The sequence below is a fragment of the Colossoma macropomum genome, unplaced genomic scaffold, assembly GCF_904425465.1.
Source record: "Colossoma macropomum unplaced genomic scaffold, Colossoma_macropomum, whole genome shotgun sequence".
Lineage (NCBI taxonomy): Eukaryota > Metazoa > Chordata > Actinopteri > Characiformes > Serrasalmidae > Colossoma > Colossoma macropomum.
Genome location: NW_023494802.1, coordinates 33,910,944 through 33,934,330, shown reverse-complemented (window position 1 = coordinate 33,934,330; position 23,387 = coordinate 33,910,944). Strand labels below are relative to the sequence as shown.

At 39.1% G+C, this 23,387-nt stretch overlaps 1 protein-coding gene across 2 annotated transcripts in view; it reads left to right on the top strand.

The window, feature by feature from the left end:
- The window catches only part of calcoco1a (calcium binding and coiled-coil domain 1a), a 41,701-nt gene that overhangs the window by 11,126 nt on the left and 7,188 nt on the right, over window positions 1-23,387 (top strand). For both annotated transcript variants that reach the window (XR_005008501.1, XM_036592524.1), the window contains exons 5-14: window positions 4,348-4,560; window positions 5,742-5,890; window positions 6,257-6,326; window positions 6,752-6,907; window positions 9,509-9,763; window positions 12,270-12,395; window positions 16,729-16,824; window positions 17,559-17,646; window positions 19,371-19,621; window positions 22,029-22,120. Coding sequence is in view for 1 of the 2 variants with exons in the window: in XM_036592524.1 (XP_036448417.1) it covers window positions 4,348-4,560; window positions 5,742-5,890; window positions 6,257-6,326; window positions 6,752-6,907; window positions 9,509-9,763; window positions 12,270-12,395; window positions 16,729-16,824; window positions 17,559-17,646; window positions 19,371-19,621; window positions 22,029-22,120 (1,496 nt within the window). In the remaining variant the exon portion in view is untranslated. The remainder of the gene's footprint in view (window positions 1-4,347; window positions 4,561-5,741; window positions 5,891-6,256; window positions 6,327-6,751; window positions 6,908-9,508; window positions 9,764-12,269; window positions 12,396-16,728; window positions 16,825-17,558; window positions 17,647-19,370; window positions 19,622-22,028; window positions 22,121-23,387) is intronic.

Genomic DNA, 23,387 nt, shown 5'->3' with positions numbered 1-23,387 from the left:
TTGTGACTGGTAAGCTAACTTGTTAGCAACCAATTAGCTTATTGATGTATTGTGATCTGCAGGGCTCAGAAATGAAGCATTTTGTCTTTTGATCATTTTATATCTGCATACACAATCTTGCACCATAAATAAATGGAACACCATCATGCTAGTAAATGTTATTAAGCTTGTTATGCTACCTGTCACAGTTGCCGATCGAGGGAGACACAATTCTATGGTTTCGTCATGGTTATTAGACTCTGAGGGCTAAAGTTGATATCTAGTCTTTTTCATGCACCTATCTGCTGATAAGAAACCTAAACATTTTTGAAATATAGATATTGGGAGTAGATTTGCCTGGATTAGCTTTACAGAGAAATGTTACATCTAATTGTGTAGGATAACAAATGCAGTAAAATGCAGACATTTTAGCACAGTAGCCCAGCATCACCATCCTGTTCTTCTGGAGCACAATACAAGCTGTGTTTTATCATATTTATATCTCATTTTTTATTCAAGCTTTGCTGGATGATTAATATAAGGCTCAAGTTTAGTATCATACAAATATTTTTAAGATTTTATCCACTGTCTCCTTCGACTTTAACTAAAGAGTTTATGCACAAACCTAAGTTTAAACTTGCCCAAAACCAGTGCAATCCAGTCCAGCTGTGTTGGGAGTGAGAAAACACTGAATTTTGCAGAGCAGGGCATTTCCAGAACCAGGGTTGGGAACCACTGACATAGCTCAACACAAGTGGATGCTTGCAGCACAAGGAGAGGAGGGGATTGTGAGGAGCACACTTTGCCTCGGTTGGGTTAGCTTCAGTGATCTTTACAGCCGTGGAAACTTTGTAATGCAAAACTTAATTTTTTTATTTATTTATTTATTTATTTTATTTTTTATTTTTTTTGTGCTTACACAAATTTTATATGTGACTAATTTGTCTGCCTATAAGCTTTGGTTTAAAATTGTGACTGTGGTGTATCGCTGTTGTCTTTGGTTGTTGTTAACATTGTAGCCTTTATCTTGCTAACTAGCAAGCCAGCAGAGTAATGTAACAGATGGAGTAGTTTGCTACCTAAAACAATCTAAACATAACAAATTGACGGTTATTAATTTGGAAATATTAAGTATTAAAGTCATTTATTGCTTACAAACAGCTTTGTCCACCATCTTATTAAGTTCAAAAGGGGAAATTCGTCAGATCGCAGTGACTTCTTGGCAAGTTCTGTTGCAGAAATCGACACTTGTGTTCACTCTGTCCTTCGCCTGTCCGAAAGCTCATCTGATACACTTTCCTCTAAGCTAATAAGGTAAAGAAATGGCCCTTAAGATAATGCTGGGGATTCCCCAGCAGGAGAAATGGTGAGGCTTAGCCACATGGACATGGGCTTTTTCGGTGCTGCGTAAGACACCAATTTTCTCCTTCTAGTGTCTTTTATTGCATTACACACTTTTGACTGCTCATTTCTGGCCTGTCTCCACTAAATTCGTTGTAGTTTTACGGTGCGGTAGATTATATTACTGTAAGGAGAACGTGGCCAATATTTGCTCATGTTGGGGTTGCACCTAGCCAGCAAGCACCTCAATCTCCTCTGCTTTGAAGTGTTCTTGGCGCTGCCTCGAGTGATCCATTTTGCACTGAGCACAGCTGTTTAAATCTACAAGACAAGGAATGTGATTGGCTGAGAAGATTCTCACTGCATACTCCTTTCCACGTCAACTAACGGTTTACACACAGAGTGGATGAACATGGCTGTGCAAAGAATAGCCCGTGCCTTTTGGATATGCCCTCATGTAGCAGCGCTTGACGTAGGCGGTTACGTGCCGCCTTAGGAAAATAGGGCCTTCATTGTGAAGCATCCCGGTTTTATAATTGCATACAGTTCTACACAATTGTGGTGGTCATCATCAATATCACATGAAGCTGGTTAGTTGCAAATTGGCCTGCATTGACCTTTCAAGCAGACCACAGAGACATCAGTGCTTCTGTGCCTCAGCACCCTGCAGCTCCACAGATTTTGATGTACTTGACAGCGGCGCCTTGGTTTCTTTAAGCCCGAAGTGTTCATTAGTAGTAGAAGACGAGGCATGACTTTCCCAATACCAACACCAGTGATTACCATTAATAGGTTTATTCATTTCTCCTTTCCCACAGCTGTGCTCAGATAACAGGCTATGATTGTGTTTTCCCAGGTTAATAATCTTTTTCCCATGTTAATTTATTGAACATCATCAAATCAGTGCATTTAGTTCCTGGCTTGAGATAATCTGCTGCAAAGACAAACATACAAGCATGGTCCAAAAACATCACAGTTCATTCATTCATTAAATTAAACCACAAGTCACACCTACTCATAAGAAGGGTTTACTTTATTTCATATTTTACAGTAATAGTTGAGAAATAAAAACTATGAAACATATGTAATTATACAGTGACCCAAAAGATTAAATCAAGATGTTAATGCAGCTTTGCTTGTTCTTTGCATCATGTCAAACAGCTTCTTATGGAGCCTTCTAGGATGCTATTGACGATGTTTAAAAAATAGCTATGTCTTGAAGCTGGATGCAGCGAAAGAAGGTTGCGTTTCTCAGCCGTTACGTCACTGAGGGCTGTCCCGTTTTATAGAATCTTTCGAAGGCGGCCAAGAAATGCGTCCTTCATTTGGGAGAAATCGCAGTTGATGCGTCTTTCATGCACAGCTCAAAACAATTTGAAAAACAGCAGCACCAGAATGTAGACATTAACGCTTAGCACTGTTTTTGCTGGCCCGTGAGGCTGGTGTTAGAAAGCAGACGTTGGTTTTTCTATATATTGTTTAGTTTTGTTTTTACTATTTTGCATAGTAAAAAAATTCAGATTTACTCTACTTGTTTCTTATTAAAAAGTGAAGGGGCACCCCAGGACAATAAGCCACAATTAACCTACAAAAAGAGGTCTACTTAAGCATCTAAAATGGTTTTATGGTTATAATTGTACTGAAACGGCCCAAAAAATTTAATTACACCATTTGTATATATTTTTTGCCATACCACCTACTACTGTGTTATAGAGACACTTTTTCAGTGTTTAGTACCTCTGAAAGCCACTTTGCAGGAAATGACTACACAAAATGACTAATATTTTGCCTAAAGCCTGAGACATTGTTTTTGAGTTGTTTTGCAATAAGCCTTTGGCCGAAAGTATGTTTTAAAATACATGCATAGTGAAGAGGTACATACAAGGCGAAAAAAAAGAAAACATATTTTTTCCAATTTACCTCTATTTACCATTCTTATAATTGCATATACCAAATAAGATGCATGTAGGTTCACTGGTTGTTTGGATAGTAAAAAAATGGCTGTATTAGATATTTTGACCCCGTGTCCCTTTCACCACCGTTCTAAAAACATCCAAGCCATTAAAGCACTCTGAATGACTTTATTTACATCTCAGCTGAACCACGTAGAAATTTTGAAAAATCAGTGGACTTCCCCTTTAGGCTTTATTTGTGCTGGATTAGTTGTACCAGAGGAGGTTATTTGTAAGGGATTTTACTGGTCAATATAATTAAAATGAAATGGGAACAAACAAACCACAAAAACTAAGTTCCAGTTCATACCTGATAGAGGTGGGCTAGTAAAGGGAGCTCCTTAAACAGATGCTGACCACAAAGACAGAAATCGCTCTGCTCTGTGTATTTTCTTTCTCCTTCTAGTTAGCCCTTTACCAAAAATACTTTAGGTTACAGGAACCCTTCTCTGAACTTGAGGAACTGAATTGAGCTGCGTCAAGCTTCATTTATTCTTGTTATTTATTCAGCACAACAGTTTTACAGTAAAGCTACAGCATGACAAATTACAGTATTACAGTAAAACTAGGTCAGATTGAACAGGGCTTTACAAACAACTTTCAGGCATTTAAGCATAAGCTTTTAGATCATCAGCTTGTCTTTAAAGGGAATTCCACAGATTTTTCTAAATTTCTGCATAAAAGTTTGGATAGATATGTGGAAGAAAAAAAAGTTTTTGAGGACTGTTTTGCCTTACAGATGTATATACCCTGTAACAGTGTTTCAGACATCAGGCAACGTATTCATAATCATTTAATGTAGTACGTTTCTGATGTAGACGTCTGGTTCCTAGTTTATCTATCACAAATCATTTCACACCAAACCACCCTGAATGACTTTGTTTATATGTTAACCAGTTAAGTTTGCAGAAATTTTGAAAAATCAATAGAATTCCCTTTTAAGATTCTAAAATTCAGATATGTATTTGGATGCATCCAAACTGTGCTGGAGGTTTTGGACGTGAGTAAAAAAACATTGACTGCTGTGTGAATGTGATCGTAATTTCTCCTCTCTCTCCCCCTCTGTGTGGCTCAGGGTCGGCTGCAGGAGTGTCTGAAGGAGAGGGCTGAGCTGTTACAGACTCTCGAGGCGGCTGAGAGAAGCCGGGAACGGGAGCGGGAGCGTGCGGACAGGGCCAGAGATGCCTGGGAGAAGAAGCAAAGGGAGCTGGAGCGGGAAATCTCCGAACTGCAGGAGGAGCTCAGGCAGACCAGAGAACAAGTGGAGGAGATGAAAAAGAAGCAGGAGGTACCAAATTCTAGGCCTGCAGTGATTCGTCAACAAAGTTAATGAAGTTGATTATAGAAAAACGTGCAGAACAGTGAAATGACACGTCATTTACTTAATAATGATCTCAGTAATGTTCATATGATATGCAATCATTCTGGCAGATTGCAGTTATAGCAGCAGAAAAAAGAGAGGAACTGAAGACAGGATCAGCCAATGAGTGAATTGAATAATTTATGAATGGGCTGTAAAATGCCGTATAATAAATCACAGAAAAATGTCATTGTGTAAGGTGAGTATGCCGAAACATGTTAGAGGTACCAAGTTTGATTCGTGATACAGAGGAACGGTAAATTATTTCGGTAAAACTAAGGTTGGCCAGTCTTTAAGCTTTATGGATCTTTCTACTGACCTGAGTTGAAAACACATGTTGGACTTTTAACTGACTTGGACGTTGGACTTTTGCTTTGAGAGACACTAAACCTTAATTATGTTTATTTTATTAAAATAAATGATTGAAACATTCCATTTTCTCACTACCAAAACAGTTATAACACTGCTGTAACCTAACCAAAAGTTTTAGCGCAGAACTAAAAAAAACACTAGGTTGACTAGCAAACACAGCTTTGAACAGTTGTACACATATAAAGTCATTATATTTTAATTTAAACACAGAAAAAGTTTTACTTTATTGCAGAAAATGTATTTGATTTTCAGACTTTGGGACACATTTACTTAAAAATGGGATCTAACTGTGGCCATGAGGGACAGGGATACAGTCTCACTTCCTGCAACTAAAATGCAGGGGTTTGGCTAAAACAAAGCTCCACCTGGGGACTAAAAAAAAAAGTCTTATTAGACAATTTTCTGTCTGGTCTTTTGTTTCCAACCAAAGGCTAACAGTGAAATAAGAGAATTACTGCTGTACTTGCAGAGTTTTAGGACAACCTGCATGATAATTCTGTCAAATAAAGATGAGCTAAAAATTGCAGAAATTTATTGTTTACTTGCCATAAATCATTTGTTTTTCTCTGAAGACTTAGAAGGCCCTGAGGGTTTTACTGCAAGTTGCAAGATGTATAAATATGATTAGATATGCTATGTTGTCCATTTTGTGCAGCTCAAGTCTCTCATTTAAAACTGATGGTAGCAAAATATTCCAGTCATATCGTGACTGACCTGCTGTCTCTCTCTTCTCTCAGGAGATGGAGGCTCTGAGTGAGGCTCTGCAGGAGGAGAAGCAGGCCCTGCTGGCTAAGAAAGCTGCTGGCGAGGAGAGGATCAGCCAGCTGGAAGAAGACATCAGGGTGCTGACCCAGAAAGGCCTGGAGAGAGAGACCGACCTAGAGAGGTCAGACTGTTTTATGCATCTGTCGAGCTTTTAGATACACTGCCCTTCAAAAGTTTCTTTTACAGTTTTCTGGATAATTGTTGATTTTTCCTTGTTACTTTTCAGTTACAAAAAAAACTGCAAAGGTTTTCCTTTTAGGTAAATTAATGCTTTGAGTATCATTTACAATACTAAGCTTTTTCCCTCTGTCAAGTTATTGCACAGCGACAAAGAAAACAGGCTTATTTATTGAAAACATTTTTTAAAGACAGTAAGTTTTACCGCGTGCCAGCGGCTAATAATAAACTAATGTGCACACTAGGTTCTGTTTCTTTTCCTGCTTATTTGCCAGCTATCTCTGAATGTGATTGTTGTCTCCCCCTGCAGGATGAAGGAGCGAGCCAAGAAAGCAGCAGCTCAAAAGAAGGAAGAGGAGAGTGAACGCAAGAGCCTTAAGGTACATAATGCAAGCACAGAGATTTAAGGTATATGATGTATACATCCTTAAGAGTACATAATATATAAAGCAGTTAAACCTACATGTCGTATCTGAAATACACTGTGTACACAAGCCCTTAATGTACATGTACATTTACATGTATGTGCTCAACAAACACCCTTATCTTGAGCAACTTATAAACTGTGCAAAGAGTGAAAGCTGAACGTATCATCAGGGTCTGCAAGGATTTATGGCCTAAAAGACAACAACCCTATCAAAGCTTGATCTAGTTCAGTAAATACAAACGTAGAAGGCAAATGATAAATGCAGTTTTTTATGTACTGAGACACTTAGTGTATATACATACATTAAACACAGTCACACAGATGATTAAGAAGGTAAACCTGTTACTGAGTATGAACATGCTTGTTGTGTTGTGTTAGCTGAAGCTGGAGCAGACGGAGAAGGAGCTGCACAGTCTGTCTACGGAGTTCCAGAGTCTGAGGAGCTCACTGGCCCAGAGAGACACACATGCACTACAGCTGCGAGACACCATCACCACCCTCACTCACAAACTCAACATTGCACACAGGAAAGAGGTGTGTCTCACAACCCTGAACCTTAATTATGTTTCTTTTATTAAAATAAATGATTGAACGTTCCATTTTGTCACTGCCGAAACAACCGTAGCACCACCAAAACCTTTCAAAATGTTTCAGTAGTGACTGTTTTAGCTATTTTTGTGCAGAACACAAAAATGCTAGCCAGTATATGACTAGCAAACACAGCTTTAAACACAGAAAAATCATACTTTTTATTAAAACAGTTGTGACCATTTGTATTGTTACGCACTTATTTTCAGACTTTGGGACATATTCGTATGAAAACAATGGGATCCAACTGTTCACCATGTGACCAAGAGGGTGGCAGTCTCACTAGAATGCAGGGGTGTGGCTAAAATAAGTTTTCGCTTATGAAAACAAAAAAATAAACTCATGATAAATCTACGTCTTTCAGCTCCACTTCAACAGAAACCAAAAACATCTTTGAAAAAAAATTGGAAAAATGACAAAAAATATAAGTATTATTTTTATAAGTTGATGTTTAGGGGTTTATGGTTTGGGACAGACATCTCTAAATAGAAAGTACCCTATAAATGATGAATTTGTTTATATTTAGTTCATTAATATGTCTATTAATGTTTTGGGTTTAAATGGATCATAACATAACCCTTTTAAATGGCAATGTTTTGACTGTTATTTATTTTAAATAGATTTTTTTTTACTGTGTGGCCACAGTTTTGGTAGGGTGGTCTTTATAGTGGCCCTTATTCATCAAAGTTGCATGTGACCGATCTGATATTAAAATTAGCGCATGGTAGTGAAGGTTTTGTTATTTTTCAGTTTGTTATGGCATATCTGTACAATCAAACTCACAAGTGGTAGGACTTGTGTAAATTTGAGCGTAGTTTAACAACCTGAAAAAATGCTTAATCTGCATTTAACTAACCAAAACAATCAATACATCAATATAATTTGTAATATTGTTAATAAGAATGAAAATAGAAAATAACAATAATACTAATAATTTGTGCACATGGCAATCCAGCCAAAAATATATGTACTTATTTTACATGGGTAAAAAACAAATTCTGCAACTGTTCCATGTTCCATTTAAAGACATATTCAATGTGCTATTGTTTTAAACTACTGACACAGCCCAGATAATAACAAATGCTAAGAACAGTTAGTGTAGAATCCATCATGTATGCGCTGTCATTGACCTTAAAACTTTTTTAAAGAGATTCATGACTAACCACGTCCCACATAAAACTGAACAAATAGCTCAACAGAATGAAAACCTAATAAGAGGAAAAAACCTCAAGAGTCTTCTTAACACAATAGTAATATAAAATAAAATACATGTACAAAATATACAAAATACATATACAAAAAATTACTTATGTAATTTCCAATGAAAATGCCCATTAAAGTTAAAGTTATTCTTTTTTCAACCTACAGTACAGTGCAAAAGTCTAGGGCACCTAAGCTCATTATTTAAATGTTATCTTGGCAGTACGTGTGTTTTTGCTTGCACAAACAGTATATAAAACGAGAATAAATGCAAATCAACACACACACATTTTCTAAGCCGCTTATCCTTCTGGGTTGCGGGGGGAGCTGGAGCCTATCCCAGCGGTCATTGGGTGGAAGGCAGGAAACACCTGGACAGGTCGGCAGTCCATCGCAGGGCTGCAAATAAACAAATACAATAAAAAGAAGGGGAAAAAAGTGTGGAAATCTTGTGAGCTGGTTTGAATAACAAAGTTTGATTCCAATTTTTTCCTCAACACCCCCAACCGTCACATGGGTTTGTTACATTCCATCATCAGCACCTGTTTTGAAAGAAGAGTTGTTTAGCCAAACTAGATGTTGGGTGATAACTATGAATAATAATACTGGGCTTCCCCAAGGACAGGAATGGAGATGGTTAGATGTGTACACAGTGACATACATAACATCACTACTTACTGCATCAATGTTATTTGTGTTTATTGTAGTGTAAATGTTTTTTTGTTTTTTTAATCAATAATAAATGCTTACTCACTAGATAAATAGTTTTTTAAGTCTAATTGTCAAATGCCTAAAACATTTGTGCAATACTGTATATTTAACAGATGATTACACCAACTTTTTCTAATTTTTCAGTCGTTGTTATTTCCACATTACGGCTTCCATTCTTTTTCAGGAGACTTGCTTTCAGTCCAATCTACAGGGACATTTTTCTACACCTCCAAAGTTCAGTCTTAGAAGTTGGTTACATTTTCTGCTTGTCACAATCCAAACATTCAAAAATCAGTTTTAAGTGCTGTTTATCTGATGGTGACAGTTTTGGTGGTCTAGGAGGTCTTGCATGGCTGTTAGGAGTTCCATATTCTCTACATCTTTTAATATATATTTTTTTAATCCATTTGTTCACTGATTTTACTTCAAGTAGGTTATATTATATCTAATCTCTTCTGAAATATCTCCTAAAAACTGAATAACTTAACTGAATAAGCTGTTGTTTTTAGTGGAAATTAAAAGAATAAAGTGGTCTCTGACTTTTAGGCAGTACTGTGTATATATAATATGTATTATACAGTATATATGATAAAAGCATGTGTGTGTCCTAACACAGTGTATGTATATGTGCTGCAGGCGGCGAATGAGGTGGCTCTGGCAGATCTTCGGGGTGTGCAGGAGCGGCTGGGTGCTAGTGAGCGCTGTGTGGAGACTCTGAGGGGAGAGCTGCGGGACATGACCTCTCAGAGGGACAGCGCTCAGGCAGAGCTGCACCAGGCCAGGTTGCAGGCGGCTCAGCTCACTCTGCAGCTCGCAGACACCAGTCTGGCCCTGCGCGAGGGCCGCGCCAGCTGGGCTCAGGAGAGAGAGAGCCTGCAGCACAGCGTTGAGGTGAGGGATGGGACAGGGGGCGCAGCTGGCAGGGATAGAGAGGCAGAGGGGGTGTGGACAGGGGTGGGTGGGGAGAAGAACTGCTAGATATCTGCTAAATAGCAATGATCCACACAATGTTTTTACAGCAGGTCTGTGAGTAAAAGTTTTTTTTATTTTTCTAATAAACGTTGTCTTTAACTACCTGTAATCTATTAGTTTCATGTATAAACATTCAAAATGCAGTGTTAATAGTTTGACACATAAGTATTTGCCAGGCTGTTTCAGACATAATATTGGAATACAGCATTTTTAATTATTAATTAATTGATTAATGATTTTTATGTGACACTGAGGGGGAAAAAAAAGTTAGGGTGCAAAAAAAAAAAACATTGTGTGTTGAATTGTCATAGCAAATGCAGTGAGGTTTTGGGTTGCATAACATAATAACAATAATATTAATAATGTATTTTTTAGAGCACTTTTATTAGTGGTGTGATGATCATTCATGGATTTCCTTGATTTTCCTTTTCTCTCATTGATCACCCACAGCAGCCACCGAGTTTTTTCACGAGCCCCAGCTTGTGTTAGATGCAGTCATATGCAAAATTTTTAGGTGTCCCTGGTCAAAGTACATGTTTTGTTGATTTTCTGAGTGAAAATAGGTTACACAACCTCTACAGAGAACACATATCTGCAGAAAAGTTTAATGCACAATTACTGTTTTTTGGTCGAATTAAACATATTGGGAAAAAATAAAACATAAAATGTGGCCTGTGTAAAAGTTACGGCACATTTTATATTGTATGTTTAATTTTCCACTATGTTAAATAAACACGACTTAATTGAAAAATGTCATATTTATGTGTGTTCTCTGTAAAGGATGTGCTTTCAACAAAACAAGTCATTTGTTCTGTTTCCTCGGTAAGAGGCATTCTGTGGCAGATCATTTTGATGCTGATATTTTTTGTGCTGTTGAGCTTGAACTGTTGATCCAAGTCACCGAATCGAATCGCAGGCAAATTGAATCATTCTTGATTTACAAAAATAGCTTTTGAATTGAATCAGAAACCAATGACACATACATACATGTTATAGCTTAAAGTGCTTCACAATGAAGTAGTAAGGATAAAATTGAAGCAAAAACACAGAAATTAAAATTAAAAATAAAACTGGAAGTATCAAAAAAATGCAAAATACAATTCAGTAAAATAGACAACAAAATAAGTTAAGAATAAAGTTATATACAGTATACAAAATAAATGAACAAATAAGCAATACATTAAAAAAAAACGTTGCCTTAGACATTTTAAATAAAAGCTAAATTACAAAGATGTTTTTAGTTGTTTCTTAAAAGTGTTTTCTGAACATGACGTATAGTAACAGTAAGAGGCCTCTTCACTGTTTCTGTAATTTATGCAGGATATTTGCTGTTCTAAAAGACACAAGTAACCACTGCAGTTCTTTTAACAATGAGGATATCCACTCTCAGAAATATGAAACTGTCACTGGGGCAGTACCCCTCTTGTCACTGGGGTGGTACCCTCGAGGGTACATCTCAGTACCTTTATTCAGGGAACATAATTGTACCATATTCCACTGAAATTATATTGTCTAAGTTGTATTGACTCCACACACCCCGTCTCGTCTCCAGGCTTTTATTTTATTGTTCTGTTTTAAAACATTAGATTATAACAAGATACAAATATGTACTTTTTCAATGGGAAAAACTTCTATAAGGTACACAATTCGACCTTAAAACCACCGTTGTACCATTGAGCGTACGTTTACATTGTTTGTACCTTGATGAACAAAAAATGTACCTGCACAGAACCTTTATTTCTAACAGTGCTGTCTTTTTTTTATTTCCATTTGGCTCCGTTCTGCTGAATTTTGTACAGGTTATAGAGGATGTATTGTTTTCTTGTTTTCTAAAGACCCAAATCCTACATTTTATTTATTTATTTATTTATTTATTTATTATTTATTTATTTTTCCCCCCTTGAGGCACACTTATAACATTTGTGTGGTTTTATCTACCAAAAATTTTCATTCATTTGTACATGGTCATTTTTCACCCTCTCTATATTCCTTAACATTAATCGGCTGTTTTTAGTACTGTGACTGACATTTGTAAATGAGCTAACTGCCCTGTGTTGTGGCTCATTCAAGAAACAGTCTGGGCTGAAACACTCTATAACTTCAGTGTGAACAGGCAGGGCTAAACTGCTGTAGGCTGAAAAGGTGTATATATGTAAAGTAGTTGGTTCTTGCGACATCACAAACAGTGAATTCAAAATGATCTGTTTTTGTAGCTTAGTTTCCATATATGGATTTAACAATGTTTACATATTACTTCAATCTCCTTTATTTTGAAAAAAAATGAAAACAATAACATACATTTTCCACAGCCCCATAACATATCCCATTCCACAGCCATGACGATTATATAATAACGACAGCAGAGGTAACTAAAGTACCAGCAGATTTTCAGGCTCAGTGAGGTGACAGTGCGTTGTGTTCTCAGATGGAAAGGGTGCGTTTAGACAGGCTGAACGATGAGATCCAGCAGAAGGAGGAGCTGCTGCAGGAGGAGAGGATGGAGAGGGAGAAGGCAGAGGTGGAGCTCGGACGAGAGAAAGACTGCAACCGAGTAAGTGAGCACATGTTGCACATTTTTGCTCCATGCTGCTGGATCACTCATGTGGAGGATAAAGCATGAAATCAGGGAAGACAAGCAATATTACTGACGACAGATGCGTGACCTTAGACTTAAACCCCGTCCACATGTAAACGAAAAACTGCTTTCCCTGTGAACGAGTAAAAGATATCTTTTTGAAAATGCCGACATCACTGCATCAACTTGGTCATGGTTGTTATTGGTTAGCATCTGTGTGGTGGATTTTGTCAGGTCTGATTACATATTTACAGTGTGCAGTTTGTTATCTTGTTTGGAACATGCCGTCACGCCCTCTTTGAACTTTGGGCACCATATTTCAGGCAGTACACTTTCTTGCAATGTTCTTATATGAAATTCTGATGTATTGCCTCCACCTACTGAACTGCTATGCCCCAGTAAACATTTTCAGATGCTGGAGAGACTTTCTTTTAGTGTACATTAGGTTTTATTGTTTAAGCAGAATGAAAAAATGTGTTTTGTGTAGAGGCGATAGTGATGCGTTAACACAAAACATTTTTCAAATGTCTTCAACACATTAGTTTGACTATCCATGTTTCCAACTTGAAGCCCAGCTGCTTGCGTGTTGTACATTGCTATGATAGAATACGTGACTGTAGCCCTTTCGTTCAAACACAGCTTTTAAATGGTAAGATCCATTAATGTCTCTCTCAATAAAGCCAAAGTTATTTCCAGCAACTGCCATGCTCTGATTTTGTTGATCACCGAAGTATATCTGAAGTTTCATTTACAAGCAAAACACAGGGCTGATGCTGGCAATGCTAGTAATAACGATAAAGTTGGCACCCGAGGACGCTTTGGCATTGTACTGTTACGACCTCATTGGTTTAGGGGATTCTAAAAGAGGTCGTACATAAAAAATAGGCCAAACGCCAACCCAACCACCAGACCAAACACCATGAACCCAGATAAGATAGCGAAATGTCAGCATGTATTCCTTTCATCAGTCACATCTGAATTGCCATTCCTTAAAGGCAACATAACAAGATAAAAGAGAGAACTTTATTTACATTAGCCATCTATTAGATGCAGTATAGGAAGATATAATAAAAGGAGATAAAGCTAATGCCCAAAACCAGCTAGAAACAAAATCAACTAACCTACAATGAAAAGAAAGATACAAACAACTACCCTGTCTCTCTGAACCAAACCACAAGAAAATGGTAGCAAACAAAACAGTGCCGCTCACCCCCGACTATAGAGAACAAGAGTTACATGATTCATTACAAGAAACATCATGGCTGACTAACACAAGCTAAACCAAGGTGCTGGGTTTGATCTGGTAGATGGGAGAGCAGATGACACAGACGCAACAACCGAAGCAACCAAGCACCATCTTGCTTTCCCAGGCCCTTTTATAGCTTGAGCGCCCCCTGCTGCAGCCAATCAGAAGTCTCTAAGTGCAGGTCCTAGTAAAAAAGACAGGTGGAACACGAAGACAAGAGGGCAAGGCAGCAAACTCAGGTATATGCACCCTAAGGGTCGTAACAGTACTGTGAATAAATCAACCAGCAGTAAACTAACAACAGCAATAGCAAAGTGGAAGGTGCAGTAGCACCAGCAATAGCAAAGGGGCTCCAGTTCCCCTCGAAACAGGACACAACAAAGCAGAGTGTTGCTCTCACTATGTGATGTTGATGAAAATTGAAAGTGGCGTTCACCATATTTTCTTTTTCACCCTGTGTTAATTGTGATTTTTCATGTTCAGGTTCATGTGAACCCAGCAAATATGAAAATACTGTAGTTAAGAATAACAAAATTCACTGCCTTGCGTTGAAAAATCTTTTCTTTCGGGTCCAATTTGAGCAAGTAGACAGAAGAGATTAACTACAAAGAATAATGTGATTTATCGTGATTAATTATTTTGATCGCTTGACGGTAGGGATGCCATTTCTTTCAACAGATAACCAACGATCATTAGTAGAGCCATTCCGATATAGGATTTTTAAGATCGATACCAATTTCAATATTTGAGGATTCAAAAATTCGGATATATCCGATATATTGGCCCTCACCAAGATAACGTGAAATAATGCATTTTAAAAATAAACTTGCAACTTTGGGATTTCACACACAACATGAAATTGAATGATTAGTCATGTTATTGTTTAGAGAATTTAATGATGAACTGGATAACAGTGGGAAGTGTCTGCACATGGCATGTTACTCATAACTATACCAGAACTTATTTTTGAGAAATGAATAACATCTTACAGCATATCAGTGCACTCTGAGCTCTCACAAAATTGTGCCATTACAGCATACATACTACAGAGAAGCTAGATAACTGTGTTTGGCTACCAACCCACGTTAGGTACTTGTTCAGGTCACGTTTATTTACATGTCCCCTCTGTCGCCAGTTTCTTGGTTTTAATTTTCTCGTTTCACCTTAAATGGAGCAGCAGTTACATTCTGGCACCTCATTTAGACAGAATAAGTTAAACGCCATAGTTTAACTTCTAACTATAGCACTGAATAACGTTAGTTGTTTTTCCACTGAGAAAAACAGCATTAAGTAACTTTGTGGTTAACCTAATGTAGCAGTGAACAGTGTTATGAGCTTCTATAAGCGTTGTTGCCAGAGAATTTTTGGAAGTGATGAACTTGGGAGAAAACATAGGACCATTGTTTGTTTACAACAGCTACACTAGAACTGCCACACTGTTTCATAGATAAATCTATTATCAAGTTTGTTAACAGCTTAGCCTAAACCACTCAACTACTAATGTTTGCCTGACAGTACCAGCTTTCATGCTACTGCAGTAAAAGCAGGCATGGCTGGCATGCATGCTGCCAGGCTTATTTAGGCTAAAAGGAGAAGCGATGGGGATATTTTTATTATTTTTAGGTAATGTATTTCACATGACAAATATCAACTTACCATGAAAGCTGATAACCTCTTTCATGTGGTGCTCAACTTTGCTTGGGTCAGCTGATTGTGATTTGTGGCATTCCAGACACGTGTGCTGCAGGGACGTTGCAGAGCGCCCACTATTGGACAAACTGTGCAACAACACATTTAAAACGTGGTTGATGGATCTGTCTCCCGCATCTCCGCCTCTTAATGGTCATTTATCGGCCATTATGAATGCCAATACCAATTTATCTGCAACTAGCTCGTATTGGCCAATAAATTCGGCACGTCTAAAATCATGTACATGACCCATGAAAGCATCAAACACAGGAGTGCGTTTTATGTAAACAAGGCTTTAGTCTTTATTGAAAGGATTAACGCAGCATAATGTAATGTAGTCATCGTACTTACTATTACTACGTTATTAGCGCAAGTTGACAGGCTCATATGCATAGTTTCAACAACAATCGGTAGTTTGCAGCTTTTAAACTTGTTTCTTTAAGTTGACAAAAAAGACTACCTGTTAGCTAATAAACACATTTGTAGGCAATAGTTTAATACTATTCTCAACAGATGCAATATCACATTTAAATAAAGAATCAGCTGGAGCCTTACTTAACACTCCTGATCATTTTTCTTGAGAATTGGCCAAAATATCCAGACGAGTCAGTCTGCTGTGCAGATTTTTGTCCGATATGCATGAGCAGCGTCTGCCCAAAGTTCCTTGCCTCAGCAGCTCTTGAAAGCCATCTCTGTCTACCAAGATATGCAGCATATTTTTATTTCTTGTCATCATTTTACACCCCGGATGTGGGATTTCCTTGCACCGCTGTGCATCACACTTTTTTTCCCTGAAACCGTGGACAAAACAGTGGGCTGTCTGTCTTTGGAACTTTAATACAGCATTACAGTTTACATCTGACCACATCATATGTGCATCTTCTTGCAGAAAGTGGTCTCACACAATGCTCTTTTCAGCTGCACACTTCATTGCTGAGCGATTGGGAGTAGATTGCAAATGACCATGTCTGGGTGTCAGGGTTGACGCTTGGCTAATGACTCAGATTCATAAAGCATAGATTTTCATCATGTCACTGATCTGCAGCTACCCTAAATTGTGTAAACTACACTTAGGATGATTAAATATTTGTGATATCCCTTTATCAATGGCTCTGGCACTACCAGTTAAAATTAAATTCAAACTCCTTAAAGCCCAGAATTGTGCATCACTGAGTAGGGCTGCTGGAACAGATGGCGCTCTTGCACAGTCATGCATACAATCCACAACTTATTGGAAATTAAATTAAAAACGAAAGCATTGGTGAAACATGTATTTATTGGTTAAAATTCCTAATCGACAGCCCTGATTTTCAGAGATATACGTATGGATGAGGCCTGAACTGTGCATATGTGTTCGCCTGTGTTCATGTGCAGGTGCAGCTAAGCGAGACGCGACGGGAGCTACAGGAGCTGAAAGCCAGTCTCAGGGTGGCTCAGAAGGAAAAGGAGCAGCTGCAGAATGAGAAACAGGCAAACTGCTTCACTCTACTGCTGCACTCAGCCAACACAGTCTGCATATACAAACACAGGCTCTGTGTAGTATATAGAGGAGTGTGCTGTTTCTTCAGTTACTAAACACATACAGCACACTCCTCTATACATTACTCAGAGCCTTCAGTTACTAAACACATACAGCACACTCCTCTATACATTACTCAGAGCCTTCAGTTACTAAACACATACAGCACACTCCTCTATACATTACTCAGAGCCTTCAGTTACTAAACACACACAGCACACCCCTCTATACACTACACAGAGCCTTCAGTTACTAAGCCCACACAGCACACCCCTCTATACACTACACAGAGCCTTCAGTTACTAAGCCCACACAGCACACCCCTCTATACACTACACAGAGCCTTCAGTTACTAAGCCCACACAGCACACCCCTCTATACACTACACTGTATTCTGGTGCAGTCTAGAATAAACCCACTTGATCTTCCAAGGAAAAGAACATAAAGGTTTAATGTACAGTACATAAAAGATCATAAAAAAGCAAAAAGTACACAGAATGCTTTTCTCTCATAAAAGGAACAAAGGCATGAACCATTCAAACACAAACAGCATCAGTGAGGGTGAAACATGTCTGGTGTTATATTACGATAGTGACTCTGTCTTTAAGGTCAGGGCAAAGAAAGTGTCAACAGCTCTTTAATGTCACGTGCATCTCCTTGACCTTGTCTGCGCATGCATGTGTAGGAGGTGATTGAGTACATCCGGCAGCTGGAGCAGAGACTGGAGGCGCTGAGTGAATCCAAATGGAGTGCAACTGCCCTGCTGCAGAGCAGTGAGTAACTGTTCACCCTGTAATATTAGAGTCATGCAACGTGATTCTGCACAGCCTCACAAAGGACACCAGTCAGTGTGGTGCAGCACAGCAAAGCACCACTGCACAGTGTCACACAGCACACTCGAACTCAACGCCAGACTGTTTAACTCAACACATCTGCTTAACTCAGTGACCTGAAAGTGCATGCATATGGGTATTTTGTTTTCCATGATATATCACTGTCACGAGTAACAAATCTGGTTGAAAATTCATTTATTAAAGTCAACCTGAAATCAGAATTGACCTTTTTAGACCTTTTTAGCTTGTTAGTTCATGTCCTTGGCCATATCAGGCATGATTCATCACATCATGTAATTTAAAAGCCAAAATTCTTGTCTTTCATCCAATTGTAATGACTTGTTGCCTTTAAAATGTAAAAATGTAAAATAATATTAACCAATAATTCCATACTTTTCTTTCTTTAACCTTTCACTTCTACCTGTCATTAAGCGAAAATGCTTAACTAGCTCAGAGACCGTGTTAGTTCAAATCATAAATATAGGGCAGTTCCCTATAGAGGAAGTGTTATCTTATTTGCAATTAGAAAATCAACAAATGTATTAATTAAATTTGACCTATATATATACACACCAATGAGGCATAACATTATGACCACCTCCTTGTTTCTACGCTCATTGTCCATTTTATCAGCTCCACTTACTATATAGATGCACTTTGTAGTTCTATAATTAAAAACTGTAGTCCATCTGTTTCTCTGCATACTTTGTTAGCCCCCTTTTACCCTATTCTTCAGTGGTCAGGACCCAAATGGACCCTCAGAGGGCAGGTACTATTTGGGTGGTGGATCATTCTCAGCACTGTAGTAACACTGACATGGTGGTGGTGTGTTAGTGTGAGTGTTGTGTTGGTAAGAGTGGATCAGACACAGCAGTGCTGCTGGAGTTTGTAGTTCTACAATAGTACACCTATATAAATATTATTGACTGGCCACTGCATGTATTAAAATAGCAGAAGTTCATTAAAAGATACCTTTGCCTGTCAGATAAGGGGGAAGTTGTGCCCATAGTCCACTGGTTTCACTTTACCCTTATTCAACACTTCTGCAGTTTGAGCAGTGCTACAATGGGACGGCACATTTTTAAAATATTCATTATATCATATCAAAGAATGAAATATTCAGGAATGTTTTAGATTGTGCGCTGTACAGCAGTGATCATCACACATTTCTACAGTTTCATAACACTACTCATGAAATTTAATGGCCCCAAAAAGTAGTTGGATATTTGTGCCATCTTTGAAATGGATTAAGCTCTTTGGGCCAGAACGAGGTGGCTGGTGTGCTTCAGATCATTATCATTTGAGCAGTTTCTTTGAAGACTTCTGCAGGTTTGCATCCAAAAAGTCTGTACTCTACAGAATTCATGATCCCAGTGAAGAAAAACAGTGCCAGACTTTAATATTTCCGTCTCTGTGCTTTATTGTACTCTAAAGTACAGCCTATTTAGAATTATTCTCCAGGCTTTCTCCATACAAAGAGTCTACCTTTAGTTTGATGCTGTAAGCATTTTCTCTGAAACAAACATCATGTTAAACATTTTATGAAGTCACTTACAGTTTACCAGTGATGAAATGGTTAAACCATCCACATACCTCTGGGGCTACTGTATATCTGCACTTGGAAGACAGTGAATCCCACATGGCTGTGTGTGTTTGGCATGCAGGTCGTCCGGAAAGCCCCCTGACGGACTCGGAGGATGAGAATCCGGAGGCTCTGCAGGAGGCGCACTCCTCCAGGGCTCTTAGCCACTACGGTCTGTGTGAGCAGCCCCAGCCTGACCTCCTCTTGCCGGCCACTCCTCCTCCCTCCCCCCGACACCTCCACACCTCCCACGCAGTGGTCATCAGCCAGCCGGCTCCTCTCTGCTCTCCACACCAGCCCAACAATGACACACCCACGCACAGTTCTGAGTCGGTGAGGCTGGTTGACCAGTTATCTGTTGTCCTTTTTTTTTAATGACACATTTACTGTGCTGTTGATTTAATGTAGCAAAACATTAATCAAGGAATACTTTGTTGGAAAATCGAATGTACCTTTTTCCACTTTCCCCCAGTCTAGTGTGTGTGAGGTTAATGTAGCTAAGATGTAATGGAAGCTTATACTCCACCAATTATTGTACAAACCTCATGATAAATCACACATTTACCTCAAACTGTGTTGATTTGTTAAGTTGACGGTTGTGCCAAGGTTCCACAGCTGACCAATCAATATCAAGGATGCCTTCTTTCTGAGACACTCATCCAGCATTGAGGGAAAGATAGTTTTGGCTGTTATCAACTCCAGGAGCTGTAGGTTTTTACTAACCAACACAAAAAATGACCGCAATCTAAAGATGAAAAAAGAGTTTTCTCTTTATTATTACATACATCGATGAGCCAAAATCTTACCACCTGCCTAATATACTGTTGGTCGTCCACGTGCCGCCAAAAGAGCTCCAAACCACTGAGTCATGAACTCTACAAGAAGTTGCTCTCTGGTTTTGGCACAAAGACAACAGTACCAGATCCTTTAAGTCTTGTAAGCTGTGAGGTGGAGCCACTGCAAATCAGACCTGTTTCAACACATCTCACTGACGCTCAATTGGATTGAGATCTGGGGAATTCGGAGGCCAGCACAACACTTTAATCTTTATCATGTTCCAAAAAACTATTCCCAAACACCGTGTGCGGTGTGGCAGAACGCATTGTCCTGCTAAAAGAGGCAACTGACAGTAATGTTCTCAACGTTTCCCAGCAGAACGTTGCCCATAGCATCAGGCTCCCTCCACCAACTTGTGTTCTTCCTACAGATTGCTTCAAGATCCAGTTCCAATGCTTGCGTTACCATTGCAGTGCTTTCACCAGGAGTTAGCATGGGCTCTCTGACTGGTCTGCAGCTCCGCAACCCATAGGCGACACTTTGTGTTGTGACGCATTCCTCCCCTGGCATCATTAAAAAGGTGTAACTTAGTCCACTGTAGTTCTTCTGTGTGTTCGGACCAGATGGGATAGGCTTCGTGGTCCTCTCACGTTGATGAGCCTTGGGCGCCAAGCACCCATTTGCCGGTTCATGGTTTGGCCCTCCTCACCACTGCTGACTGGGTGCGCCCCACCAGCCTTGCCACTCCGACACCTGGCTGTAACGATCTGGCTGTTGCTCAGGTCTTCACACCTACCCATTTCTACTGCAGCCAACACGTCAACTGTGAGAACCGACTGTGGGGTTATCATCTAACATATCTCATATCTTTACATTTGCCGGTGTTACAAGATAATCAACATTATTTGCTCCATCTGTGAGCGGCTATGATGTTTGGCTCATCAGTGTATGCCAGTTTCAAAAACAGTATTGCTGACTCACATTTACCCACTTGTCAAGCATTAACCCGCCTACTATGACAAACTATGCATCTTCTTTATAGTGGTAATTCTGATTTCTGTCTGAACTTCAGATTTGAACCCCCTGATATGAGCATTTAATCCACTACACTAAATGCTATTATAGCGTCACTGACAGTAACTTTGCTTTTACCAGAAGGAAGCAGTGCCAATTGTGGATAAAGACAGAAAGGATATTTGGTAACCTGTTAGTCTAACAATAGGCTTAATACATGTTAACAATATTCATAATTAATGAAATATAAATACTTGGGTATTTGTGTATCAATACTGTTTGTAACTCAAACGTTGCAATGTTGTTTGGTAATCTCAAATAGACTCGTTTGTGTTTCTGATACTGTATGACATACTGTTATCTATAACAATAGACAAAAACACACTTTTCAGCTATGCAACATCACCTTTGCTGATTTTATAGACAACAGTAAACTAAAAGCAGGTGTTTTTTTTTGATTACTCAACAACTCACTGTGGTTTGAGGTAAGTATGTAGTGATTTAGACCTGCAGTTTGCACAATGCTAATGGTGGAGTGAAAGCTTCCACTGCTTGTTAGTGACAAAAGCTTTGAGACTGCACAACTCCTGCATGGGCGCAGACTAGATTATTCATTCAGAGGAGCTTATTATTGTTGTGTTTAATTAGAGTAAAGATAAAATGCTACTGATGTGACTGATGTTGCAATTCATGTGTTTTTTTTGTTCAAAAAGAAATCTAGGACTTTTTGGCATTGTTAGCAACAGAAGCACTGAGAAATCACATAAGTGGAGCAGATTAAATAGCAGAATTAGCCACTGTTTTGCATTTTCCTTAAGGGGTTAATACCACTAAAAAAAGGACATTTTCAGATATTTTATGATTTTAAATTTCAAATGGATTTTTAGACTTTGGGAGACTTTAAAGGTCTACAGGAGCTTTTAATTGTGTGCGGGTGTTTGTCTTACAGGAAGAGGAGTATGAGGTTGCTCATTCAGAAGGAAACAGCTCTGGAGAAGAGACAGCCCTGCTCCTGCCTGACCACAGAGACAACACTCTCGGGTACACACAAAGCCCATAAAATCCCTGTCATGCTGTCACACTCGGATTCTCCCTCACCTGTCCTCATGCACGTTTGTACTCATGTCATGTTTGTGCACTCTGTCCACTCAGGTGTCCACGTCACTGTCAAGTACACACTGCCCTCACGAGTCCTCTGCACATCTCCTCCTCAAACAGTCCGACTGTGTCACATACACACGCGCACACTCAGGACAAGATTTACAGTGACAGGCTGAATATGGCACGGAGATGGAAGTTTTGAATACCGCCTCATAAAATTAGTGAGGGAGAGGGGCGAGAGAGAGAGAGATACGGATAGACAGAGAAAGAGAGTGAAGGAGCGAGAGTGGCGGACGGGGGGAGTGCTGTGATGGGAGGACAGAAGGACAGATAAGTTGACAGCGAGCCGTAGCAATGATTTACCGAAAGGGTAGTCGGCGCTCACCGGCCAATTTTCAGCATCATTAAAACCATCTCTCTCCCACTTCCTTCACTCGCTCACTCACTCGCTCGCGCACTCGTCCTCTCTTCTCCCCTACCTAATATTCTCTTCTCCTCTTTCCTTCTATTCACAACTCTTGGTGTTGCAAGCCACCAGAGAATCCGGTTCTTCTGGCTAAGAACCTCCTCCTTTGACAGGAATGGGCCGTTTGATTGACATGCAAAACAGCCTTCCATAAACTGCTGTTTTACATGATGTATTAGGATGATTTAAAAAAAAATTGCTACAAAAAAGTGAAATAAAACCCGGGGAAATGGGAAGAGCTGTATTAAGTCACACCAGAGAATTTACTGGAAAAAGACTTTTGCTTGCTCTAAAAGGCTTATTGTTGTAATAGTGTGCAGACCAGAACGAAGTAAATAAGAAAGGTTTATGGCTGCAGTTGACACACACAGAAGTGCAAATAGACAAGAACAGTGTAACTAACAAGATTCTTATAGTTGTATTCATTTTGGTGAACAGTGTCCATCAGGCGGCTCTTCTGTGGGTCGAGCGTCTAAGGCTGAGACTAACTCAGAGAACTCGCATTGAGTGGGGTTGATCAGCCAAATTGTTTAAAAAAAAAATAAATAAAATTAATAATCCCTCCTTTCTGTACATAAAATAGCAAGTCAAGCTATTTCAAACATTTAATGCTAAGCGAATATTGTAAAACAGTATTGATATTAAAGATGATCTACCAGTCAATCAGGTGGGGAAATTCTTGCCACTATTGTGACTTTTGCAGTCTTCATCTCTACATATGGTTTCACGGTATCTCCAGGT